The 25,251-nt window shown below is 41.5% G+C and overlaps 1 protein-coding gene across 1 annotated transcript in view; it reads left to right on the forward strand.

The window, feature by feature from the left end:
* The window catches only part of CAP2 (cyclase associated actin cytoskeleton regulatory protein 2), a 127,963-nt gene that overhangs the window by 69,484 nt on the left and 33,228 nt on the right, over nucleotides 1–25,251 (forward strand). Inside the window, exons 5-6 of the mRNA XM_057698592.1 lie at nucleotides 20,317–20,460; nucleotides 20,926–21,011. Coding sequence (XP_057554575.1) covers nucleotides 20,317–20,460; nucleotides 20,926–21,011 — 230 coding nt within the window. The remainder of the gene's footprint in view (nucleotides 1–20,316; nucleotides 20,461–20,925; nucleotides 21,012–25,251) is intronic.

Here is a 25,251-nt window from a genome sequence, read left to right on the forward strand (position 1 = left end):
GTTGTGTCCGTCAAGTGTGGGGGTAGCTTTATGTGGAACTGGGTCCAGTGCAAGCCACACAGATGCACCTGCCCGGGAGGTGTGAGTGTGGTGGCACCGTAGAATTGTCGAGAGTAAGAAGACCCCGTAGGCAGTCTGGCTTTGAGGCCATTCGGTGGCTACCTGTGGACAGCTGGAGTGGTCCCTGTTAGGTGAAGGATGGAGTGTGTCCTTGTCCTGGGATCCACATCCCGTTGCTTCTCTGGACCCAAACTGTTCACAGCCAAAGGTGGTTTTCTTTCACTGCCTTTGAAAAATCATTCTTCATGATTTTCTACGATGAAGATTCTTCTGAATAAATCCAACATGCAAGGCACAAATGCTGATTCCAATATCTCTACTCGCAATAAGAATGCCGATAGACAGTATTTGTTTTGTGAAGTTGGGGAGTTCAGCAGGGAAATAATTTGAGATAAGTAGAATGGCATATAGAAATAATTAAATAGATTTCCCAGTTCTGGGTTCCCCCCTCCCAATCCTCATGTAAATGGCATAAGTACTGATGGCATTTTGTGTGAATATTTATGAGGGACCTTTTAATTCGAGGATCTCAGAATTCTTTTATCACCTATTAATTTTCACAATGTCACACTAGAGCACACGGGTAGTAATGTTATACTCCGTCTACAGATGGAGAGCTGAAAGCTTGCAGATGTTCAATTGCAGAACTTGCCAGAGACCTGCAGTGATCAGCTGGGCTCTTTCCGGCCCAGAGCACAGGCCTCTGGTTCCCAGGGCCACCCAGCTTTTCCCAGCCAGACTCGGTAACCAGTGATACTCTGACCCAGCATAGCAAGTGTGCATGTTCTGAGAATCAGGTCTGAGGCTAGCCCTGGGATACCTTGGGAACACCGGGTTTGGACCTCACCCTCTCAGCACCCTTTTTCTGCAGGGCAAGCGCCTACCTCCCATCCACTCCTCCTTCTTTCTTGTTCAGTGTGTTACTGCCTGGAAAAGGGTCAAATGATAACTAAAGGGTTATTAATTATTAATAAGGTCATAGTTTTCCAAACAGTATATGCATTTTGAAAGGAAAACCTGAATGGCGGCCAGGTCTTTTCCAGCCTTACCTTGTTTTCCCTGTTTCAAATGCTCTTTCCCTTTATTGTCAGGAACCAGAGGTTCATAGAACCTTCTATTGAAGTCGCCCTGAAACCACACCACTGGGCAGGCTCTGCCAGGCCCCCACATAGTGCAGAGGCTTCTGAGGATGAGGAGGGATGAGGGAAGAAGGACCAGAGGGAAGGCATTGATGTTCCCACCATCCACAGCGCCATCATGCTGTGAAAGCTGGAAAACCTAAATATCCCTCATAGCTGACAATCTCCTATATTTGCGGCCAAATATGTTCTAAGAACTAGCATAGCAGAAAAATCCTACAAAATGATGGGAAGTAAAACTCCAGGAATTTGTGACTGTGGATAATTTAAATTTTTTCAAGAGACCAATACCTAGATAAATAACTTATAATATTTAAGCATGGCCAGGATATCATAAAAAGACTATCGGAGTGCTTCTTATAAAAGAGCCCCAAATACCATCACATGGCATCACTAAAGGCTAGGGATCAGAGAACGTTTGCTCTTATTGACTCTGTGACCATAGCCCAAAGGCCAGCTGAAGTCACTCTTCCCCTTAAATGCACGTAAGATGTGCGTGATTTCCCATGCTGCGTCCTGTGGAAATAACTCCTGGGATACCTGGAAGTCCTTGTGTGGCATATTCTCATGGTCGCCTCTGGTTTCCAGGATGAGCTGCTGTGGATGGCATGGCCATCTCTGTGCTGCTTGTGGAATCCTGTGGTTTTCCTTGACTTCATTAGCAGAACACAGTTGCCATTTTAAATAGCATCCTCCAAACAAGGAGCCTTGGAATCATCCTCCATGTGTCCCTCTGCCAGCACTTTTTTTAAAAATTTATTTATATATTTATTATTTTTTGGGGGGTACACCAAGTTCAATCATCTGTTTTTATACACATATCCCCGTATTCCCTCCCTCCCTTGACTCCCCCCCACCCTCCCCGTCACAGTCCTCTAAGGCATCTTCCATCCTCGAGTTGAACTCCCTTTGTTATACAACAACTTCCCACTGACTATCTATTTTATAGTTGGTAGTATATATATGTCTGTGCTACTCTCTCGCTTCGTCTCAGTTTCCCCTTCACCCCCCGCCCCCTCCCAAACCTCGAGTTCTCCAGTCCATTCTCTGCATCTGCGTCCTTGTTCTTGTCATTGAGTTCATCAGTACCATTTTTAGATTCCGTATATGTGAGTTAGCATACAATATTTGTCTTTCTCTGTCTGACTTACTTCACTCTGTATGACAGACTCTAGGTCTATCCACCTCATTACATATAGCTCCATCTCATCCCTTTTTATAGCTGAGTAATATTCCATTGTATATATATGCCACATCTTCTTTATCCATTCCTTTGTTGATGGGCATTTAGGTTGCTTCCATGTCCTGGCTATTGTAAATAGTGCTGCAATGAACATTATGGTACATGTTTCTTTTGGGATTATGGTTTTCTTTGGGTATATGCCCAGGAGTGGGATTACTGGATCATATGGTAGTTCCATTTTTAGTTTTTTAAGGACCCTCCAAACTGTTTTCCATAGTGTCTGCCAGCACTTTTCATCCTCACCTCCTTCATCAGCTCAGCACTTGGTTGATGAGTGCCTACTGTGTGCCAGGTGCTTGAGATACAGCAGGAAAGAAACAAGGTCCGTGCTTGTCCTGCCTTCCTCTAGATCCACCCCCTTCTCCCGGTTGCCCTTGCCACCACCTCCCTCAGACCCTCAGACCCTGTCAACACCCCTAACCGGCCTTGCTGCCTCTGCTTTGGGGCTCCCCCCTGCACCTTACTCTGACTCTCTCCTCCCTCCCAGGTGGGTTAGTCTCACCTCCTTTGCTTAGAATCCTTCCAGGGCTCCTTACTGAAACCTACATTCCTCAGCATTGCCAGCGGGGCCCCCAAGAGCCGTTTCCTGTCTGTCTTGGCAGCCTCACCGCACAGAATACCGACACAGGGTTTGTATCCCATGCCATCCAAGGAAAGTTGTGGTTTCCTGCACATCCTGACGTTTTAATGCCTCTGTGCTTTGAGGGAGGGGAGTAGGGGGTATTTTTGTCTGCCGTTCTGCCAGCCTAGAATGCCTTTTCGCCCTTACATTTCTTCTCACCCTTAAAGATAAGCAAACATGGCCCCTCTGGGTTGTCCCACATGATGCCCAGCCCCCCCCGGACCAGCCCCTCCCGAGACTCAGTCACACAGCCCCTGACCACTAACCGTGTGTTCCCATGCCTGCCTCCCTCCTCTTGGAACAGCACAGTGCCAGGAGTGTGGTCCCTGTGGTAAGTAATAGGGATTGTTCAATGAATGTTACACCCTGTTATTTAAAAAAATTCATGTTACGAGCCAACATTAGTTTCAGAGAGAAAATATTAAATCTGCCTAAACTTCAGTTTCCTCTGCTGGAAAACGGGGAGAGTAATACTTCATCTCAAAGTCACTGCGAGCATTAGCAGCTATTGAGGTGGAAACCGTCGTATCAGTCACATCGTGGCATCTCACTGAATAGCAATTTGTGTGAGTCACTCAAGTGTGCACTTCGAGTTACCACAGTTGACCTCAAATTGTACCCTTCAGACGTGTAGGGAGGAAGGGGATTAGTGAATATGGAGCACCTGTTGTTTGACATCTGTTCCGTGAGGTGGATATTATTCTCTCGGTTCATAAGGGGGAGAATCGAGACTAGAACCCAGGACTGACCTGTGCCCTGGTGTGCGGGACCTCTGTCGTGGTGCCCCTTATGCCAGAGGGTTTGCCCCCGGCAACCGGGACATTCTACCACTGGAGGTTGACACATGTCTTTTGCTCGTGGCCCACGCCTGCAAACATAGAAGTCTAGAAACTGATATTAATTCCAGAATTTATGAAACGGATGGCCACCATGAGCCACAAGAGAAATTGCCTTTAAACAAATCAGCAACACAATATCTACTATCCCGTACTGGTCCCATCTGGCCACAGCGTGAAAGTTCTCAGAGTCCAGCAAGGTGCCCACACCTCAGAGGTGATGTGGGTGTGCCTGACATTGATTTGGGGCAGCCTCTCCCAAGGACTGTCCTTCAGTGCCCCCGAGATTGTCAGGGCTCCCCCTCTGTGCTCCAGCTCATCTGGTATGTCCCAGGAGCAAGTGAGTAAATTGCCTGGGATTCTCAAGAAGAGGAAACCTAAGTTTCCATTGTAAGCTTGTACTTTTTTTTTTTTTTTGACCTAAATTTATTAGAGTATAATAGCTTTACATTGTTGGCCAGTTTCTGCTGTACACCAAAGCGAATCAGCTGTGTTTATACATATAGCCCCATATCCCCTCCCTCTTGAACCTCCCTCCCACCCTCCCTATCCTACATCTCTAGGTCATCACCCTTCATCAAGTTGATCTCCCTGTGTTAGGCAGTTGTTTCCCACTAGCTATCTATTTTACATTTGGTAGTATATAAATGTCAATACTACTCTTTCACTTTGTTCCAGCTTCTCCTTCCCCACTTCCCCATGTCCTCAAGTCTGTTCTCTGCATCTGCATCTTTATTCTTGCCCTGTCACTGGGTTCATCAGTACCATTTTTTTAGATTCCATATATATGAGTTAGCACACGGCATTTGTTTTTCTTTTTCTGACTGACTTCACTCTGTATGACAGAGTCTAGGTCCATCCACCTCACTACAAATAACTCAATTTCATTCTTTTTTTTATTGCTGAGTGATATTACACTGTATATAGGTACCACATCTTCTTTATCCATTCATCTGTCGATGGACATTTAGGTTGTAAGCTCGTACTTTTGACTACGTATCACGGGCACTCTTCTCTCAGTTCTTTTGTCTATTATGGTGTTCAAGCAATAATTCCATTTTGTGCGCTGTCAATGGCGTATCGTTTCTTCAGTATCGGTGGTGAGTAAACATTTGAATAATTATGAAAATAATAGCAGCTGCTGTTTCTAGGCTTCTGTTGTGTCAGACATGACGGCCGTGTTACCTTATTCAGTCATCACCAGAACCTTACAGATGAGTATCACTCCTTTTGTTACTGACCCTTCCAAGTCGGTCCCCAGCACAAGGGTCCTCCTGCCTGGTGTCCCTCACACCCGTAGAGCGAGACCAAGTTTGGTTCACAAGCAAAGGAAAGCTTTATTCTTTGATCAAAGAACGGCGAGGTGCACGCACATGTTCGGGTTCTCATCCTGGAGGGGATGGAGTTCACCCTGCTCACGGCTTCAGCTCGCAATGTGGGCGCAGCATCTCTGCGTGCGGAGCTGAGGCGTCGGTGCAACCATCTTGCACCGGGAACTCGGGTGTGCATGCAGCGCCCTGTGAGCATGTGAAAGTAGACTAAGCACAAAGGAAGAAAAAAAGAAGTGAGACGTTATTTTATTACCCAGACTCTATTTTTATTACCCAGGAATTGTTAGCGGGCTTTGCGGGTAGCACTTTCATAGGAAGATACTGGGGCTCAGAGAGGGACGTTAGCCCCAACTCATGTGAAAGATGTGGTTTAAACCCAGGTGTGTCCTACTCCAAGGTCAATTATGCCTATTTTTTCATTATGCCTGAGAATATCAACTTTGAGCGCCAGACATATCTAGGTTGAAATCCCAGTTCTGGCCAGTTGATCTCAGTCAAGTCACTAAGTATTTCTTGACATTGTTCCTTTATTCATAAAACAGGAATAATAATGCCAATCTTTGCAAGGTTTTCTGATGTTTAAATAACATACAGAATACAAAGTACAGTGTCTGGTATATAGGAGCCAATCAGGAGTTCATTTCCTGCCTCCCCTTGAAACTGATTCTCAGATGATACTCACCCCAAAGGGCGTGTGCTGACTTTTGTGGGGTTCCTAACGTGACCTGCTGATGACGACCGAATCCCTTTGGCTTAGCTCCAGCCCGTCTCTGTATTTATTCTGGGAGGAACACTCAGTGTACCAGGAGAAAGGAAAGAGTTTGACCTTTTGGCCTCTCCTTTGCAGAACTGTATTTTGTACTTTGCAATGCTAATGTGTGATGCTTGAAAGGTACAGCTTAGATATTCAGAGAAGTCTTCTAAAACCAACTATGGAAAATGTTTATATATTTTACCTCTCTGAAACTTAACAATTTCTCGTATGATATTGGCCAGTGTATTCATATTTTAACTTTTTATTTTGGGATCACCATAAAAAAATAAGGAACTGCCGATATTTCATAAAGTAACTCTATGGGCTGGAAAACAGAAGGACCCAGACCTGACAAAAGATACCTAAAATAAAAAACTAAGACTGGTAAGGCAGCACGGTGATCAAATAGGGACTTGAAGCTGCAGCTGGTAGATTTTATTCTGTAATTCTCATCAGCAGCAAGCATGTTATCCTCTACTGTGTGCCAAGGTCAGGAGTGTCCGGAATTGAAAGTGAACTCTGTAGCCTGAGAGTGGCTGAATTCAGGTTAGACAGTTGGAGGGAAAAGCAACTTTTATCCACTTCTTGTTCTTGTTTTGCCCTCATGGATGTTCCTTATTCCACTCTGATCAGCTGCTAGCATGTGACAGACGGGCTAGATCAAACAGAGTTAACCAAATAATCCATCAGATATTTCAGCCAGCCAAAAATTCTGCTTAAGCCTTTATACATTAATTAAAAACTCCCCAGTGCCCCAATCCCTTTTTACTGCTCTGTTCCTTTTTTCATAGTATGATGTGTTTATTGTGTGTATTGTTTGCTGTCTGTTCGCTGCTTGTAAACCCTATAGGAGAGGTCTTTCTTTTCTCACTGACGTGTTCTAAATGCCTAGGATTATACCTGGCACATACTAGGTGCTCCATAAACATTTTAGTAGGTAATAGGAACCAAAAAAATGCATGATGAGGTCAGGGTAAGTGGACACCAAGCCAAAAAAAAAAAAAAAGTTTATGAAGGAAGACAGCAGAGGAGGATGTAAAAGAAAATGTCTGATAATTTTGTTCACATATCAAAAAAAATACACATATCAAAACAGGATAAAATATTGCCATTTTAGGTAGACAAGTTTATTTCTGCTATCCAGATCACAGATCACACCTGATTTCTCAGAAGGTTCATTTTTATTTATCACTTCAACATTGATTTGTTTATTCACTCAGTCATCTGTTATATGACAAACAGAGTATTTGGCATCAAAATGCAAGGTAGGTCACCAACATACAGTCATATAACATGAGTGGGTCCACCCCACATCAACCATCTTAATCAGTGTGTCTCCATCCATTACCCCCATTCGTTAAAATATGGTACAGATAAAGCCAGGTCCAAACATTTAATATCTCCATGGGCTAGCTAGTGTCAGGATAGAATGAGCAATTAGCCTGAGAAATTAACAAAAATAATTTTACTGCCAACCACCGAATAAACTCATAATCCGTGCTAGCTGTCTTTACAAACGTTTGCTGCTGGCCAGAGTGGATGACTCAGCACGAGCCATCACCAAGAGAGAAACACAGCACAGAGCTCACTCCTTGCTGACTGGGGGCCAAAAGCACCATACTCATATGCAACAACCAGCACATTTATCCAACGTGTAGCACTGAATTAAGAATGTGAGATGCTCCCAAGCAAAGGCAAGCTGAAGAGTAGAAACCAGAAAGGGACTCCGCTGAAGGGGAAAAAGTTAAGGACATCAACAGCCACGCTGCAGGTTAATATAGTAGGGAATTGTGGCCCCTGGGAAAGGTTGGTTAAGAATAGATTAGTGTACCTGAATCTGAGCTCCTGGCCTTCCTGCTATATCCTGTTCCTTCTGCAGTGTCTCCTTCTCAGGTAATAGCAACTCCATCCTTCTAGTTGCTCAGGTCAAAAACCAAAGAGTCATTCTGGACTCCTCCTTTGCTCAGTTGCCCACCTCCAATCCAGAATCTACTTCTCACAATCTCCAGTGCAGTCACTCTGGTCGCAGCTACCTTCATCTCTCATCCAAATTATTGCGAAGTCTCAAATATGATCTCCCTGCTTGCCCTTTAACCCCCGCTCCCCTGACAATCTAGTCTGAATGCTGCAGCCAGAGTGATTCTCATAAAAGAAAATCACATCATGTCATTCCTCCGCTCAGAACTCTCTGGTGATTTCCATTTCATTCAGGACAAAAGCCAAAGTCCTCTCAACAGCCTTCATGATCTGCGCCCCTGCTCCCTGTCGCTTCCTCTCCCACCTCATATCCCACCACTTTCCCCCTCACTCATCCGGCTCCACTGGTGTGCTTGCCATTCCTTGAACGCTGGAGACACGTTCCAGCCTTAGGACCTTTGCGACGGTGGTTTCCTCTTGCAGTGGTTGTTTCTGCCTCCCCCAGATATCCACATGGCTCATGCCTCCTCCAACGATTTATTCAAACGTCACCTTCTCAATGAGACTGACTCTGGCCCTGTTGTAAATCAGAACCCATCCCCTATGTATATTTCTGGTCCCCCTCGCGTGACTCTTTTTTTTTTCCTATTGCTTTTAACAGCTAACCTGGTAAAATTTACTCATGATGGTTACTGTCTATCTCCTCCTGTGATGATTCATCTTATATGTCAACCTGACCGGCTACAGGATGCCCAGATATTTGGCCAAACATTATTCTGGGTGTTTCTGTGAGGATGTTTTTGGATGAGATTAACATGTAAATCAGTAGACTGGATAAAGCACCCTCCTGTGTGGGCCCCATCCGATGGGGTGAAGGTCTTAATAGAACAAAAAGGCTGACCCTCCCCTGAGTGAGGGGGAATTCCTCCTGCCTGACTGCCTGCAAACTGGAACATCAGCCTTTTCCTGCCTTTGGACTCAAACTGCACATCAGTTTTTTGGGTCTCAAGCCTTCTGGGCTTCAGACGGGAAAACGTAAACCATCACATTTCCTGGGTCTCCAGCTTGTCGACTCACCCCGAAAATCCTGGGACTTGGCAGCCTCTATAACCAGGTGACCCAGTTCCTTATGAAACTATGTATGTAGTCACATGCTACTGGTGCTGTTTCTATGGGAAAACCCTGACTGATACACTCCCCACCCTACCTGGACAAAAGAGGGCGGAGACATGAGTCCTTATGTTGTGTACTGCTGTGAACGGTCGGTATAGTTACCACTCTACTCCACCTCCTCTGACAAGCCCTGTTACTTAGGTGGCACTCAGTATGTATTTGTTGAACAAATGAAGAAACAAATGGACCAAGAGGTAGCAATCTTTAGATACATCTTTAGAGATATGATGAACGCAATCATCACCCTTTCATTACGTAGTCAAGAACTATAGGCTTTATATCTAATAACTGAGCCAAAGATCAAAGAATGGTCTTCCTGCACATGCCTCATAGAAAGGAGTTCTGGGTGTGCATCACGTTTTTTGCTAGCTTCACACATGCCATTAGCCACGCTTTTCCTTTGGGGTCAATGTGAAAAACCAAGCACAGCAACCTACCGGCACTGATAAGACTTTGAGTGCATGTGATCTATGGCATCAGGGAACCTTACATCAGGAAAAGCTGTGGGATTCCTCTGGACTTGGAAGTAGTCAGAAATCCCTATTGGGTAATGAAGAAGCATCCCTTGGCCATGGGGCAGCACAAAGAGAAAAGATAGGTCAAGACTTGAAGACTAAAGGCAAATACATGTCATTAGCCATCAGTTTGCTTTGCGGAAGGAGCACTGTGATGGAGTGGCACTGTTTCTAAATGGTCTGCCTTTCCAAACACAAGGTTAGGTGTGTGCAAGAAGAAAGAGAAAACAACGAAGATGAGGACAAAGGAGAGGGAAGAGATTCTAACTGCCAATGGTGATTAGAAGTGTGGGCAGGGCTGGCCAAAAAGAGACTGACTGAGGCAGCAACAGATGATAGAACCCCAGTGCAGAGGTGGGAGGGGTTGTGCCAACAGTCCTCTCAGAGATGATTTTAGCTCCTGAAAACAACCGCTCTGTGTGTGTGTGTGTGTGTGTGTGTGTGTGTGTGTGTTGGAAATGAGAGAGAAGAGACTTCTTTGCCTCCAGTAAATGCCCTTGAAAGTGTTTCCATGGTAATGCGCAAGGATAACTGGAGAGGAAGAGGACAAATGAGCACACGGTGAGCAGCCCAGCAGATCCCTGTGACTCTCTGAAGCCACTTCACAGGCTTCCGCTGGCAACCTTTCCCGGAGTCTGTTCCACAGAAAACCAGGTCCCTGCAAAACTGGTGGGGGGCGGGGGAGAATAAAAGGTTCTGTGGGCAAGAAAAGACCTGAGAAACATCAGGGTAAACAAGATAAATGGATTCCTTTAGTCACGCCTTTCGTGTTCTCAGGTGCACCGTGACTCCCCAAAAGGGAGATGCCGTGTGCAGAATTCCCTCAAACTCCATGGACCAGGAAGCACTGTTTGTGTTGAGCTGTTCACCAAACTGGGACAGGGACTCTGTTGGGTGCACTGTGGAAAGCACGGCTCTTAAGAACAGCACACAGTAAAATCGGAAAAAGGTTGTACTAACCTTAAAAGAGAAAGCTGAGGGACTTCCCTGGCGATCCAGTGGTTAAGACTGTGCACTTCCAATGCAGGGGGCATGGGTTCAATCCCTGGCTAGGGAACTAAGATCCTGCCTGCCACACAGCCCACCCCCCAAAAAAAAAGAGAGAGAGAGAGGTGATTTCTGATTAAGGACAATTAGAGCTCTGTATCAGTAGCTTGGTACAGTAATGGTAAATCCAACCCTGTGGGATGTCTTAAGACTTACAGAGCAGTTGTTGAAATTTTTTGCACCTCCTGAGGTTGAATCAGAAACTGTAGATTTATGTCATCTCAGTGATGTTCTGCATAAATGAATCTCAAAGAAAAGATCTGGCCATCCCTCTACCGTGGGCCACTTATCCAGGGAAGAGACCGTAACCCAGGAAATGCAGCTGATGTGCAGGGATCCTTCAAGTGATGACTTTGGCAGTTTAAACCGGGACTTATCTTTAGAAAGTAGACACAACTGGGAGAAACCAGTCAACATGGTGAATGGCATACAGTCCATAACTCAACAAATGTTGGTAGAAAAAAATTTATAGCACTTTGGGGAGGGGGAGAGATAACTTAGGAGTTTGGGATTAGCAGATACAAACTACTATGTATAAAATAGAAAAACAACAAGGTTTTACTGTATAGCACAGGGAACTGTATTCAATATCTTGTGATAACCTATAATGGAAAAAGAGTATAAAAATAATATATATATGTATAACTGAATCACTTTGTTGTACACCAGGCACTAACACAGCACTGTAAATCAACTGTATGTCAATAAAAAATATTTATAGCAATTCAGATTTTTTCTTCTAATCTCAGAGAACTAATTTCTGATCACAGTGTATTGTTTTAGACTTTATGAAGCTGCTGAATTTGAATGGTTTTGGCAATGGTTTCTCTCCAATTTTAGAAAGTGTTCATTAATGAAGTCCCTGTGTTTTTAAGTAAAGCACTGTGAGATCTGCTATTCAGCTTTAATGTTCAGAATCCCGTAAAGTTATAGGTGATGATAGAGTTCATCACTGTCAGAAGCCAGATAGTACCTACCCAGAGAGAGGAACAGTTGATGTCTTTTCAGCTGGGTCCATAAAATAAGTTGAAACAATGACGAAGTACAAGATGAGATTCTTGTCGACCATCCAGTCTATCCTCTTATGCTTATTGTGGAGAACCAGGCTCAGTTTTTGATTCTCAACTTACTTTTCCCTTCTGGTTTCTCTCTGCCATGATTTTGTAGGTCTTTATTTGTCATTGTCCATGATCGATGCACTGCTTCCTTCCTGGATCTCAGATAATCTAGCTAATCCCATGTCCCTGCCATGAACCCAGCATTTTCTAGGAACCCATTTTGTCAAGTTCAGTCGTACGGCAGAGAGACAGTGGAGTCTCATATGTGTCCCACGTACAGTTGTTAGCCTGCACAGCGATGTTTAAACGGAAAAGATGTGTTTTCTTTGACTGGACTGTTATCTTTCTGTACTATCAATGAAAGACTCTTCCTATCAGAACCACTATAATGAAAACTATAAATCTCAATATGAGGAGCAGTTAATGTTAAGTTTGTTCGTTTTTATTGTCTTCTGACCTATGTTGTTGCAATGAGATTCAGATGAGATGAGATGTAAGGACACAAACTATTTGGATCACTGTGTAAACATTTAGATTTCTATTGAACTTGACTTTTTGTATCACATACCTACCCTTTTGAGACAAGTCAAACATTGAGAAAAGGATGGCCCATGTGTCACATCAGCGGAACCGGGTTCTCGTTCTGATGTATAAATTGTAGGTTTTAGAGTGAGGGCTTCCCTAGATACTGTAGCACAAAAACGAAAAGTGATGAGAGGTAGGGCTCACACTTGTGAACAGTGGCAAAGACAAAAAAACAGTAAGTGGGGACTGACAAAGAAGTGTCCGGTGCTCATTGGATCAGTGGCCCCCAGATCCTAAATAAGGCTTCGAGTGATGATGAGAAGTTTAAATATATTGATAAGCAACAGTATAAATTGTTACCTGAGGAGTTGGAAAAAAAAAATTGACTTTGGAGAAGGCTCTCTCGCCTGTGGTTTGCTGAATCCTTTGGCAGAAAAGACTTTACACTAAAAATGCCCAATGTGCAACTCTTCTACCTTTATGAGAAAAATACAACAATGTGACATCAAGCTTCAGCGCTGCCCCTGAGGGTCTATCTGAATAGTTCTGTGTCCCAGGTTCCGCAGCTCTGCATTTCCAGCTGTTTCTTTGGCAGATGTCAGTAAAGGGATCTCATAGGGATGATCCTGGGCCCCAGTGCAGTATTAAATTATGTTTCACGAATGTGGGTGCCTGTCATTATTCTCTGTGCTTTTCTGTATATCTGAAATAGTTTGTTTCTCAGATATTATTACTGGGGGAGAATGTGCTGATGACTATAATAGGTTGTGATAGATTTGTATTAAAAATTTAAGTAGGCGTTTGTGCATGTTGGAAACTTCACTCATAAGTGTCAGGACAGTGCAATTCATTCTGGAAAGCAATTCATTCCTTTTACTTTTTTTTAAATAAATAAATTTATTTATTTATTTATTTATTGGCTGTGTTAGGTCTTCGTTGCTGCGAATGGACTTTCTCTAGTTGCGGTGAGCGGGGGCTTCTCTTGTTGCAGGGCATGGGCTCTAGGCGTGCAGGCTTCAGTAGTTGTAGCACATGGGGTCAATAGTTGTGACTCTCGGGCTCTAGAGCACAGGCTCAGTAGTTGTGGTGCACGTGCTTAGTTGCTCCGCGGCATGTGGGATCTTCCCGGATCAGGGCTCGAACCCACGTCCCCTGCATTGGCAGGCGGATTCTTAACCATTGCGCCCCCAGGGAAGCCCCCTTTTACTCTTTAAGGATGATTTTTTTTAAATTGAAGTGTAGTTTCTTTAAAATGTTATATTATCTTCAGGGTACAATATAGGGATTCAATATTTTTATAGGTTATACTACATTTAAAGTTATTATTAAATATTGGCTGTATTCCCTGTACTGTACATTACATGCTTGTATCTTATTTATTTTATACCTAATAATTTGTACCTATTAACTCCCTTCCCCATATTACTCCTCCTCCTGCCTCTCTCCCTCTGGTAGCCAGTTTGCTCTCTGTATCCATGAGTCTGTTTCTGTTTTGTCATATTCATTCATTCTTTAATTTTTTAGATTCCACATATAAGTGAAAACATATAGTATTTGTCTTTCTCTGTCTGAATTATTTCTCTAAGCGTAACACCCTCCATGTTCATCCATGTTGTTGCAAATGACAGAATTTTATTCTTTAAGAATGATTTTTAAGGAATAAAAGCAAAAAAAAAAAGCCTTTGGGATTCTTGAGTGTATTTTTGAGAGAGTTTAACAATCATGAAATAAGATATATATGTGGAATGTAAAGCCTTAAGAACATATAAAAGTATTTTCCAAAGGATTTGTCATAATACAATATAATGGCAGCTACCACAGCATCATGTATATTCATGGAGATCAGTTAGTTTTATTTATTTAGATTGACTTCTGTGACAGTTTTGCAAATGTTTTAAATTTTCAAGTTGTCTTAAATGTACAAGTGTTTCTGAAAGTATTATCATGAGGATATTCTGAAACCTCCTAAGTATTCCTGGATAGTGGAAAATTTTTATATTAGTGGAACAATGAAGGGAAATTAGTCTAGAGAAATATCTACAATTGCACCAAAGCAAGTTAATGCAAATTAACGTTTCTGATTTAAAAAAAATTGCTTTTGACTTAAAATGGTGAAAACAGTTGCTTCATTTATTAGAATGTGCCCAAATGATATAAATATTTTTAGAAGCAAACACTGTTCTTGATTTGGATAACTCTTTGCCTGAGAAAATGTTAACTATTCTTCTTCATCTGAATAATTTATTCTGATAATTTCTGAACATGTTTTCCTGAAGCTACTTTCCTGATGGTGAGAAAGAATCTGAATATTTTTTGATATCTATATATTTAATAGCACCTACATGAAATTTTTTCTGCCATTGAAGGTACAAAACTGGTTAATATGTTTTAAAACTGTTTCCTTCGTTACAGAAGAAATGCATGTGCATATTAGAAAATTTAGAATATGTGGATAAGGCAATACAATTAAACAAAAATCCTGTGTTAACATTTTGATGAATATCTTTCCGTATGTTTTCTGTGCTATATACTCATGCACGCAAATGGAATCAGCTGGCGAAGCTTTATATAAAAACACCTAAACCAAGGTAATAGTGATATTTGGTAGTATGGTTGGTAAAGACATACTGCTTGATATGAACTTTCTTAGAATTTTTTAATGTAGCTGGGATTCAAATATTAATCCCACCAAATATTAAGCTCAATTTTTACTTTAATGCTGTTGTTTGCCTGAATTGTAACAGTAATGTCTTTGTGGTATTTATATTTAAAACATCCTTTCTAAAAATGATAGCGTTTCACAGAATTTGCCAACATATTGATGGGTTTTTATTTGTTTTTGTGCTTGCTTGTTTTAACTGAACTCCTTAAATTTAACTCAAGACTATTCCTTATGGTCTTAATAGCCATTATTTTTAAAGTAATTATTGTTATTTTTGAAGATATCTCTAATAATTATATCTACAAGAAAGAAATCAACATTTAGCAGTGTTTTTCTCCATGTGGTAGAATTAAGGGTGTTTACTGTTTACTTATGTTTTTCCATCTTTATTTTCCAATGTTTCGCAAAGAGTATATAATCAGAAAAAGAAATCATTTTAAAAGACATAACAGCAGATTGATCCACTTTTTTGTGTAGAACTACACAAGAACCACAGATTCCAGAAATAACAAGCTTATTTCATTTTACTCAATGACACATCTTTGAGGTCAAACTCTCAGAGTCTGTTGCACCCCTTACAAAACAGCATGAGTGGGAATTTGGTTTTCCTTTTTGGGTAAAGTTTCTACAAAGCTTGCTGATAAAGCTCTTTAATTTTACTTTCTGCAAAACAATTATTTCTGGCGCTGAACTGAGATGAAGCTGATAATGGGTCTCAATTCTTCAACTTTAAAGCAGAAACTAAGGTCATAAAGACATGGAGTCCTGAAATACTCTCCAAAGTACAGTCCCATCAAGCTAAGATAGCCCTGGGAAACACTTGCTGAAGCCTTCAGTTTGCACATGCATCTTCTCCAGTTTGGCCATTTTGCCCTTCTGTTAAAGCTGCAGAAACCTGGGGAAGGGCAAGGGAGATTCTTCAGCTAATGCTCACAGGTCTTGAGAAATTATTCTTTCAGGGAAATGTCTCTTGGAATAAAAGAAACATGAGTGATAAGTTTAAAAAAGAAAAATCTGGGTGAGACATAAAATTGGCCCATTTAAAGTCATTCCAGAGCACACTAGCTCCTAGCTGTGTCTGAAAAGCCACCACCAATGCATTCCTTTGAAAAAACCCAGGATGCCTCTGAAATGTATCTCTTATCAATGGAAAGCCCTTTTGTAGCGTTAACTGACATCAGTGCAATTCAACCTGTGTTTATTGAGTATGTTTAATACATGCTTAATAGTTAAGCTGCTGGAAGTTCCTCTAACCAACAGCTCCCACGCCACAATTCGCTTTTCCTCTGATATCCCACATGATCAGTCTTAATGAAAATCACACCATAACTCGAATGTTCTCTCTCTGGTTTTGATTCCAGCTGTGAAAGTTCAGGATGAGCTGGAGAATGTAAGCCTCCTTTAAAGTACACGAGAAATCTATTGGCACAGAATAAAAGCTGTACTGTTTATTAGGGTTGTGCAACTAGCTGTTGTACTTAGTCCTCTCAGCATTGCTTTTTTTTTTTTTTTTTTTTTTTTAATGAGGACACTTCTGCATGCAATTGCCAAACTAAGGCAAAAGGCAACTTTCTCAGTCTTTATGGTGCTTTCATCAGATAACCAATATAAAATATCTTCCAGAATACTCTGTCTCCTGAGACTTTAGGGTTTGTTCTTGGGAAGTTAGAGATAAACAAAGATGGCTTTAATAAATCTATCTTAACATTGTAAATATACAGTTTCTGGTTCTTTTTCCCCTTGGGGCAATAGGCCAGATATCACTAATAATTCAGATATTCTGGCCTTTCTCAAAAATGTCATGTTGCATCAAGAATAACGTGGCTGAGCAAATCACTGGAAAAAATTAGAATGCTTTTTACTAGTGTTGCCATAATTAAAAATCAGCTGTCTTCTGGGAAAACCTATATAAGACACCTTTGATTGGGTGTTGAATTTGGACTAAAAAGAATCCCTTGAAGAGGAAAGTATTTCCCTTCTAAAGAGTGAAATTCCAGGAAGGGCATTTACACCTGACTTTGGCAGTCATTCACCAAGAAATATAGAAGAGCTGTGTTTCGGGTAGGGACTTTTTAGAGAGGTTTTGTTTGTTTGTTGAGGGTTTGGGGGTGTTTGTTTGCTTTTCCTGTACTGTCTTTACACCCTTTTATTAGTTTGCCAATGTTGCCAGAACAAAGTACCACAGACTGGGTGGCTTACACAACAGAAATGTACATTCTCAATTCTGGAGATCGGTAGTCCGAGATCAAGATGTCAGCAGGGTTGGTTTCTTCTGAAGCCTCATCTCCTTGGCTTGTAGATGGCTGTCTTCTCCCTGTGTCCTCACACACTTTTCCCTTGTGAGTGTCTGCATCTTCATCTACTCTTCTTATAAGGACACCTGTCATATTGGTTTAAGGTCCACCCTAATAACCTCATTTTAACTTAAGTACCTCTTTAAAGATCCTACCTCCAAATACAGTCACATTCTGAGGTACTAGGGGTTAGGACGTCAACATTTAAATTTGGGAAGGACACAGGTCAGCCCATAACAACCTTGACTCAGGGTCTTCCTGTCAGATCTCTAAGACCTTTTCTTTGTAGTGGCCAGAAGGGAAAGTGAGAAGGTGGGAAGGTATTCATGAATTTTCCACAAGACCTGGCTAGCTTCTGCAGCAACCTTTTTTGTTTTCCCCTCCTTCAGTATGGGAGAATTTTAAAAGTCCACCGACTTGGAAGGCATTATTCTAAGTGAAATAAGTCAGAGAAAGACAAATACTGTATGATCTCACTTACATGTGGATTCTAAAAAAAACAAAAACCCACCAAACTCATAGAAAAAGGAGAGTAGATTTGTGGTTATCAGAAGTGGGGGTTGGGGAAGGGGGAGTCGGAGGAAGATGGTCATAAGGTATAAAACTTTCAGTGATAAATAAACACTAGGGATGAAATGTATAACATGATGACTGTCGTTATGTAGGAAAGTTGTTAGAATAGTAGATCCTGAGAGTTCTCATCACAGGGAGAAACTTTTTTTCCTTTTCTTTTTATTGTATCTATGTCAAATGATGGATATTAATTAACTAAACCTATTGTAGTAATCATTTCACAGTATATATGAATCAAACCATCATGCTGGTTTGATTTGCATATATTTATACCTTAAACTTATCCAGTGATGTGTGTAAGTTATTTCTCAATAAAACAGAAAAAAAAAAAGTCCACCGAGAACTTCAAGAACACTTTGTTTTCTTTCCCTGTGTTTCTTTTTGTTTCTCCAAAACAAAAACATGCCTCTGTCTGTCTGCAGATCTCAATTAGAAAACGTTTTTCTTGTGTTTCCATATCAGAGATAGGAAAGAGCTGGTCAGTGAATCTTGTCAATCAAAGAGTTTTAAACGGGCAGATACCTTGGAGATCACTTACTGTTTGTCGAGCACTCACAATGTACCTGACTCCCTACCAAACGCAGATGTGTTCTCTCATTTACTCCTTCTAACAGCCATGTGAAGTGGGTACCATTATCAACAGTATTTTGGAGATGTGATCATGGAATCATGGACAAGTTTGGCACTTTGTGTAAAGTTCTAAAGCTTAGTACACTGACTTGCAAGGACTTGAACCCAAGCAGTCTCATCCAGACCTGATCCCTTACTCTCCCTTGCTGGGGAACTAAGATCCCACATGTTGCACAGTACAGCCAGATAAACAAACAAACAAACAAACACAAAGTCCCACCCTTATACATGTAAATGCCCTCTGATATTTTCTATTATATTTCAGTTACTTTTTAAAATACTGATTGTGACCTACTCAATTGAATCTGTCAAAAAACTGAACCAGATGACCTAATTTAGACTCCTGTAACCCAAATCCTGTTAGCCTAAGTGGGTGTTTATTTGGAGCCTCGCTTATCTTAAACACACAGACTGTTTGAGGCAAATGAATATTATGTATTACAGAGGACATCTTTTTTACCCCCAGTCTTAGCTAGCTGCATAATAGTAATAATAATAATCACTTCCATTTATTGTGTCCATCCCATGTGCCAGAGGTTTAAAATATCACCTCTTCTGTAGTCTGTAAGCTGTAGGTATTATCTCTGATTTGCAGATGAGGAGACGAAGGCTTTGGTTTAGTCATTTGCTTAAGGCTGCATAAGTGGTAAGTGGCAGAGCGAAGATTTGGACCAAGGTCATTCTAATTCCAAAGCCCTTATACATTTCTTTCTTTCTTTCTTTTTTTAATATACATTTCTTTTAGGGGAGGCCATATACAGGGTCAAGAAGAAGTGAGAGCTGGAAGCTACCGGAGCTAAACATTATTTCTTCCTTAATGGTTTGCTGGCCCTGGTAGAAACAACTCTCCTAAAGGATGTTAAACTAGCATTGTAGCAGTGATTAAAATGTGCACCTGGGAGCTTTTCCAATTCCCCCTGAACGCAAGCCACCTCCAGACCAGTTAAATCAGAGACTTTGGAGGTAGGGTGCAGTCCTCTGGTTTTGAAAGCTCCCAGGTTATTTCAATGTGTAGCCCAGGTTGAGAACCTTGAAGTTCAGTTAAGAACCTCCTCTTAAAGAAATTAAGGAGCTTTAAGGGGCTTTTCTATTTCAAAAGACTTCGTAAAATACTGCCAAAACCCTCTTCAGCTGCTTTTACCAAACTGAAGTACAAACTATTGCTGTCTCTTTGGAGAAAAAAAAAATTAGGTAACCTTGTATCTGCTCTTCCAAGGCAAAGAAAGTCGAGAATGCTATGGGGAGATGCTACAAGCACCTATCTCTGTGATACTTCATAACTCAGCTCACATACTTTTAAAAGTGTTTTTTGTGTGTGTGACTAGAAAAGTCAGTTGTTGAATCAATTAATCATAAGTGAGAGGGGTAACCAGTAGTGATCAGCCAAGTTGTCTGAGGACGATGTGAAAAACCAAACCAGGGTAAGGTAACTATAAATATTGTAAGCCGTCACTTTGTTTTACAAAGTGCCTCAGTGAAAGATTTCTGCTTTTTCACATGGATTGTGGTAACTAAGGTAAACAGCGAGGACCCGTCCTCACATCGTTTTCCCACAGGAGTAGGAAGATATCCTTCTACTGACCTCTACCATCCCAATTTTAGTGTGTTATTCTAGTCTGTGATCTATGCGTTCCATTAGAAAATATAACATGATGTACACTCAATTTCACCGTGTTCCATGCAGGAGTCTCCAAAGCAGCGGCTGTATCGTACTGCTGGATTTTTGCCATGTCCCAGGAGACTGCATTAATAACGTTCTGTGCAATTTTCATACTTCAGAGAATGAAAATACCGTGTGACCATAAGAAAAACGTCTGCTCTATTCTGAAAACCCCTGACAAATGACAAGTATTGAGTACTCCTGCTTAGGCCAGCGTGGATGGAGGCGCTGTGCTTCCGTTCTGTCCTCAGTAACAGTGCTCAATGTTTGCTTGCAGAACGACGTGGATGCACTTCTGAAACCAATATCGGAAAAGATTCAGGAGATCCAAACTTTCAGAGAGAGAAACCGGGGGAGTACAATGTTTAATCATCTCTCGGCTGTCAGCGAAAGCATCCCTGCCCTTGGGTGGATAGCTGTGGTGAGTCCGGCTGGAATGTTGCCCCTGCATCTCACCATGTTTTTGGAGTGTTTTGGGAGAACTCATGGCTACCTTCAGGCTCCTTCATCCTCCATCTGTTACACGGAAGGAAGATTCCTTTCAGGCTGAATACATCCGCTCTTTCTTACCTGTTTGAAGTTCAGGGCTTTGTGTTCTGAGATGTGGGAAGTGTTCCACTGATCTTTTTTTTTTTTTTAATTTATTATTTTTTTTGAGGTACACCAAGTTCAGTCATCTGTAGTTATACACATATTCCCGTGTTCCCTCCCTCCCTCGACTCCCCATCACCCTCCCCGTCCCAGTCTCCACTGATCTTTATAGAGCAAAATTTGCCTCCAACTTTCAAGTCAACACCTCCATTGCTCCTCTTCTTCTTTTAGGCATTTTCTTTCTTATTCTATTTTTTTTTCTTTCTATGCTTGGGTGATGGTCCTGTTCTCTCAGTCCCCCAAACCTGGTCCTTATGTCAAGGAGATGAACGATGCTGCCACCTTTTACACTAACAGGGTCTTAAAGGACTACAAACACAGGTATGTACCTTCTTTTACTGACCAAGTTTTCAATTGATTGTTTTTTAGACATTTGTCCCCAAACTTAATATAGTTCATTACTGATTCCTTTCAAAGTCTGGTTTACTATAAACATGAAGGAAAAATCCCATCTTTGCAGGTAAAGCAAAGTGGAAAGTGAAATCCGTGATCCAGATAACATGTGTGTTTTAGAAAGTCTGCCTCAGTTCTCGGGTAGTAAATAAACTCTGTTACCACATGTGTGCATGTCACTCTATTATATATCCCTGCAATAATGAGAGACATCTGTGGCGGTTTGTGATGGACCAGCCCTAAATGGACAAAACTTTTACACTGATCAAAATAGAATTGGTGGGTGAGCAGAGAGAAGAAAGGAGGGTGCTCAGGAAATGAAGTATAAATGAGGAGCGGATATGAGATGAGACAATAAACCAGGCCAATGAGAGGGAAACCAGAGATAACATTAAGATGAAACACGGTTATGTGGACAGAGAGATGTCTGTAAGAACAGCCGCCATTCAAAGTGCTCTTGAAGGTAGAGATGAGACTGAACCAACAGATTTTGCCTGGAGAGCCAGCTTAAAAGGACATGGCATTCTCCAGCGCAGATGAGAGATCCCAGGGAGCCTCAGACTGGGGCTAGAATTGGAAATGGGACTGAATGGGGAGAGGCCAGAGCTGAATAGCCAGGAAGATGTCTCTGAACTGCTGAAGGGGTGTCATGAGATCCCTTGCCCTCTGATGACGTCATGGCCTGCCTTGTCGACAGCTGGCAAGATGTCATGTGGCTGATGCCCCGTCACGCAGGGAAGGAATGTGGCGAAAATAAGAGCAACAGAGTTCCACCCCCTGGGCCCTGGGCTCAATCCCCATCTGAGCCCTTAGGTGATGGGAGCAGAAATGATCATCAGTCATCAAATGCAGGGCTCCTGCATCTCACTCATGGACCCAGACTCTCCGGATGAAAGGACACTTGAGGACTTCTATGGTCGGGATAATTGCTTCAATTCACTTCTTCCTGTTACTAACACAGATCTAAAAATATGAACCATAAGAAAAGGTTTCAAGCAGGAAAAGAAGAAAACATTATAAGACAAATTTTATATGGAATATAGAAAAATTGCATAGAATGTGTAAACAAATACCTCCTGTAGTTCCAGGTCATTGACCAATATTACACATGCAGAGTTCGCATAACTTTTTTCATTATTTTTTGTTTTCCTAAACATTGAGTAGATACAGAAGAATATTTATAAATATATGTAAGATATAAAAAATTACAATACAAAAAATACCCATACATCCACCACTCAATTTAAGAAATATGTACCAATACTTTTTTTTAACCATAAAAAAAGGCACACTCAGCAATCCCACTCCTAGGTGTGTTTCCAAAAGAAATGAAAACGTGTCCACACAAAAGCTTGTACGTGGATACTCACAGCAGCATTATTTATAGTAGCCAAAATGTGGAAACAATCCAAATGTCCATCATCTGATGAATAGATAAATAAAATATATATCTATACAATGGTACGTTATTCAGCCAATAAAACATAAAGTATACATGTAGCAGTGTGGATGAGCCTTGAAAACATTATGCTGAGTGAAAGAAACACATACTGTATGATTCCATTTACATGAAATTCCAGAACAGGCAAATCCATAGAGACAGAAAGTAGATTAGCAGTTGTCTAGGGCTGGGGAAGTTGGGTGGAAATGCGGAGTAACTGCTAATGGGTATAGGATTTGTTGGGGGGGGGGTGATGAAAACATTCCAAAACCGTGGTAATGATTGCACAATTTGAACTAAACTTTTGAATTATATACCTTAAGTGGATGAATTGCCTGGGATGTGAATTATATCCCAATAAAGCTATTATACTAAGCAAAATAAGACAAAAAACAGTCACAGTGCTCCCCTCCCCTCATAGAGGTTAGTCATTCTGTGTTAGCAAAACAGGTCTTAGAGCTTTTAGGAAGCACAGCTCTCCAGACAGACTTCCGCACGCCTCTTTTCCTCCTGAGGTCTCTCCCACCGTAAGGAAACTTTGGTTAAAACACTGATACTCAGTAACAGACTTCCTGCACCCAGAGAACTGTGTTTGAGGCAACTGCGCCCAGTGATACAACTCCAAATGTTGCCACTTTGTGTTGGAGGCTACAGAACTGTGCAGTATGAATGAGAACAAGCATCAGAAATGCGAGACAATCTGCTCTGCTCACATAAAAATAGCAGTTCAGGAAAGAACAAGTTTAGGTTGCAAAAATATGTCAGCATGAACAGCCCGTGGTGACTTCAGCACCATAAAAGATCTCTTTACGTAGTCTTTTCTCGGGATGTACAGACACACACCTGTACATGCCAATTCAGGACACCTTAGGCACCTTCTAAGCCTCTGCCTTTTTGCTTGTATTGCAGTTCATCAGCTCCTGTCCTCCTCCCAGTCCCTACCTGAGTGGATCTTGGGGCCATGGGTGTGAGTGATCTCCCCATGTAGGAGTACAGCCAAGAGGGTTTGGGGTTTCCACTTTTTTAGTGCATACACAAAGAGAGTCTAGTATTTGCTCCTCATTGTCAGCTACTAAGTAGAAAACGTACTTCTGACAGCATCAAGGGCAATTCATTTAAACTGAAAGGACTGCCCGAAGACTGTGTAGTATGCTGGGGAAATGCAGCCAAGGGTGTGGATTTATTCACCTCACTTCCAGAAGTAGCCAGACCAGCCCTGAGTCACCATTGAGCTTCCAGGAGTGGTAACCTGAACAAAGCCCAATATCCACAACCATTCACTCAACACGCATCTATAGGCGCACCAAGCCGGCTGTGCCTTCACCCTGTGTGGGCTCAGTGAGGGCTGCAGGGTGTTGCAGACTCACTGATGAGGCATTGCCAGTGAGGCCGGCTTGGTGCTGCCTACCTGATAGGCCCATGGGTGGAGGGGATGAAAGGCTGGCTCCCCTGTGGTTTACACAGAGGGCTGTGTGGACAGTGGACTTTGCATCTGTGCAACCTTTTCAGCAGGCTTGACTGGTTGCTTGGCTCTTTTTCAATCAATGAATAGAGCAAGTTGATTGTTCGGACTTTCTGGAGGTAAGACCTCTCTGAGTCATGGTCATTCAAAGTCACACGCCCCCTCCCGTAGCTTGTTCCAGCTGGAACTGAGGCTGGATTTGCAGCTCTGGAGTTATAGTTAAGTCCTCCTCCATTTGTTGTCTCTTGGAGACTGACATCAGTTGAAAAGGCACCATATTGTTATTCCTTACTACAAGTTTTGCTAGAACTTTCTTCAAGTTAAAATCATACTGTAATAGAAGAAAAATGAATTTGCCTATGCAGGGGTGGACTTCATCATTTGTTAAACTTTTTAATAGAAGTGTATTGAACATGCAGCCTGCTTTTTCTGTAATGCCTACGGACACTGTTGTATGTACATACATATATACAAATGTACACGTATGTATTAAATGACCATATATCTAAATATGTGGGTTTGGGGTTTTGACTGTAAAAATGAGAAAGTGACAACAAAATATTTCATAGATTTGATTAATGTGGTCAGTAAACAGCAGAAACTAACAAACACAACATTGTAAAGCAATTATACTCCAATAAAGGTGTATAAAAAATAAAACAAAGATATATAAAATAAAGGTATATGAAAAATAAAATAAAATTAGTAAAAAATAAAAAAATATAGTCAGTAAGTCTAAAAATATAGGACAAAATGACACTCATGTTTTTCCTCTTTGAGGGGCAGATAATTATGACTTCAGTTCCCCCTTTCCCTCTTCTTAAACGGCATGACTTAATACAACAGGATTCTAAACATGCTGGGGTACTTAGAGCTTTTCAAGGAAAACAAAATATGTCCAGAGACAAGTCATTATTGACAAGAACTTGAATAATAGAGACTTCCTTCCTGTCTTCAGATTAATGGCCCAGGTTTGTGATTAAAGTTTTGTTAACCAAGATTTCATCATTTTCTCATTTAACGCTACTTTATTCAAAATAGAAAAAAATGTGCGAGTGGAAATAATCCAAAGGAAATGCAACTACCTTTGCTTATCTATAAGTTTAATATTTCTAAGAATTCTCCCAATCCTACATGTTAATCCAGCTTTAAAAGGTAGGCATTGTACCACTTCTTGGTTCAGTAAAATTGAAATAAAAATACTGGTTGTGCCCTGCCTCGCTTGCACTGTCATTATGAGTATCAGATCGAGGTAATTTAAGTGA

This window comes from Hippopotamus amphibius, chromosome 11, assembly GCF_030028045.1.
Source record: "Hippopotamus amphibius kiboko isolate mHipAmp2 chromosome 11, mHipAmp2.hap2, whole genome shotgun sequence".
NCBI lineage: Eukaryota > Metazoa > Chordata > Mammalia > Artiodactyla > Hippopotamidae > Hippopotamus > Hippopotamus amphibius.